This window comes from Sinocyclocheilus grahami, unplaced genomic scaffold, assembly GCF_001515645.1.
Source record: "Sinocyclocheilus grahami isolate Dianchi unplaced genomic scaffold, SAMN03320097.WGS_v1.1 scaffold316.1, whole genome shotgun sequence".
Taxonomy (NCBI): domain Eukaryota; kingdom Metazoa; phylum Chordata; class Actinopteri; order Cypriniformes; family Cyprinidae; genus Sinocyclocheilus; species Sinocyclocheilus grahami.
Genome location: NW_015505495.1, coordinates 1093290 through 1096094, shown reverse-complemented (window position 1 = coordinate 1096094; position 2805 = coordinate 1093290). Strand labels below are relative to the sequence as shown.

The 2805-nt window shown below is 33.7% G+C and overlaps 1 protein-coding gene across 1 annotated transcript; it reads left to right on the top strand.

Moving 5' to 3' along the window:
* Positions 1-1713: 1713 nt before the first annotated feature.
* Positions 1714-2454, top strand: LOC107601973 (uncharacterized). Its single transcript, XM_016294346.1, has one exon. It carries the CDS (start codon positions 1714-1716, stop codon positions 2452-2454), a length of 741 nt encoding a protein of 246 aa, XP_016149832.1.
* Positions 2455-2805: the final 351 nt, after the last annotated feature.

The window sequence follows — 2805 nt, the reverse complement described above, 5'->3', positions numbered from 1 at the left end:
AAAACTAGTCCTCACTCCACTGACTGAATCTGAACACCCGTCATTTAGGAAAACGGTTCATGCTTTCTATGTTTTATTGTTTCCCTTCATTAATACCCTAATTAAATCTACAATTTACACATATTTATTGTTTTATTAATTCATACATTTTTATGCTTATTTTTTTATTTGCTTATTTATTTTTTCCATAATGAACCTTCAACATCTGAAGAACCTTTCTGTTTCACAAAAGCTTCTTTGTGGTGAAAGAAGGTTCTTCAGATTATAACAAGGTAAGAAAGAAATGGTTCTTTAAAGAACCTTTGACTGAATGCTTCTTTGTGGAACCAAAAATGGTTCTTCTATGGCATCGCTTGAAGAACCTTTTGAAGAGTGTAGAGCACTTCAGCGTTTTCATGGATTTTTTACCCGGTTTTGGAATTTGAGATATTATTTTTAAAAAAAGTCTTATCCGTTTGTAATGTGAAAAGATAAATCATGCATGTTGATGTTTGCTCAGTAAATTGGCTCAGTTTGGGTTGTTGCGTAACCTCGTGTTGATTAATCAAGTCAATATTGGACTTCATTGACAAAACGTCTTTCACTTTTACACTTCCCCATGCACTATGACTCGTTTGATGAATCAATTCTGCTTCATTCTGTTTCAAACACATGGAATCTGGAATCAATGTGTTCTTGAAGTATCCTCTGAGTAAATATTTCAATAGTTTAACAACACGTTTGCATGTCCGCGCGGTTCTCTGATGTTGGTTAATGGTCATGGCTTTTTTAGTGTTTTATTTATTTATTTTTTAGGGTTTAATTGATTGTTAGCATGTTTTATTTAAAAATTATTTATTTTAATTTTACATTTTTCTAGTTTAATTAGTTTTTAGTAAGTGTTTAGTTTTTTATTTCTTTTTTATTTGACATTTTATGATTTAATTAGTTTGTAGTGTTTTGAATGCAATGATATATTTTAATTTGACATACTTCTGATTTAATTGATTTTTTAATCAATTAAATTTTATTTTTTATTTAGGTTATATTTTATTTTAAATTGTAGTTTTATTTTATTTAGTTTTAATTTTAAAATACTTTATTTAAATTTTAAATTTTCTGATTTAATGAATTTTTAGTAGATGTTTTATTTTGATTGTTTTTAAATTATTTATTTAGATTTTAGATTTTATGATTTATTTAATTTGTTGTTTAAAGTGTTTTATTTTGATTGTTTTTATTTTACAATATCTTAATTTGTAATTGATTTTTGAGTGTTATATTTTGATTGCTTTTGTTCTAAAATTATTTATTTTAATGTGATATTTTATGATTCAGTTGATTTTAGTAAGTGTTTTATTTTGATTTTAATTTTAAGATGATTTATTTATTTAAATTTTACATTTTTATGATTTGAATGGTTTTCAGTAAGTGTTTTATTTGAATGGTTTTTATTTTAAAATGATTATTAGCTTTTCATCAACTCAGTTAAAAGTGATTAAACTGACCTAACGTCTCAGTTTCCTGGTATAGACTGGTGTCCCAAGAATTTACTTAAAAATATAAATATATATTCTAAATATCTGATAGGCTACGATTCAGTTCAAACTTTGGAAAAACTGAATAAAACTCAAAGAAGATGAAACAGTAGCTAAACATAAGAAATATAGATCATTTTAATTTTAATGAAATAAACAGCATCTTTTGAAACCTTGTCACCTAACAGACTAAATGATGAAGCTCTCTCCTCTCTATGTAAAACAGATCCTGCAAAAGATCAGCAGTCTTGCGTTTTATTCAGATTTCCGGGATGACACATCTGAAGTGGAAGTGTGGTCCGGATTTGATGAGAAGCTCGAACCGCAGGCTGTTTTTGCGGCACGGAACTCAGAGATCATGGGTAATGAGTCTTCTTATGCATCCCAGGACCACTGTGACCATGAGTGGAGACGCAATCAACCGGACGTCCCCGTCCAGAACAGCCCAGGGTCTTCTGTGCACTACAGCGTGTGTTCGCCCTGCCAGATCTCCATCGAACCATCATCCGATGACACGACAGATGAAACCAGCTCGGATTCATTCGGTCCAGAGTCAGAGTCAGTTTTAATACACCACTTTGAAAACAGCAGCGGGCCACTGGTGGTACCGGTTAGACCGGCTGAAAATGGTCAGCTGCAGTTTCATGACCTTTTGTTCCAGCGTGACACTGGTCAAAGTTCTCCAGTCCCTTCCCAGGATTCAGAAGGTTTAACTGGAGAACGAACTCCTTTACTATCTGACCTCATTCAGAACAACTCATCCGACCTGCCTGTACACGTTTCTGACGTCGTGACGTCAAACTACAGACAGAACTGGCTGCCGGGGATCCCTCTGGAGGGACAGCGAGACCAGAGGACTTATGTTATGAGGACAGACCACCTGCAGGACACAACTGACCTGATGAGGACCTCATCGATGAAGAGTAACTTGGTGTGATCTTTCTGGACAGATGGATGGTGGAGATGCAGGGATTGTCTTTGCCTTGCAACTAATAGAGTTTATTTTCCTCCCAGTGCTCATCTGAGCACATTCCTGCAAGATAAAGAGATGTTTGAAGATCTTCTGTAGGGTTTCGCCAGCTCGTTGCATAGAAAGTGGCGCAAGATTGAGAGTTCATGCAAACGTTCAGGCGTACAATTTCTCTTAAGGGTCTTTCCGTGTGAAATCACCCAAATTTCTGAAACTTCCCCAGCTAAAATGTTTGATTTTGTTTATTTTTTTCTGAAAGACAAACATAAATAGTTATGAAAGCCAACATATTAAATGCCACAGATGAATGTTTACTGA

What these genes read in the sequence shown, in the direction of transcription:
- LOC107601973 (XM_016294346.1), top strand. Translation starts at nt 1,714, where the DNA reads ATGAAGCTCTCTCCTCTCTATGTAAAACAGATCCTGCAAAAGATCAGC.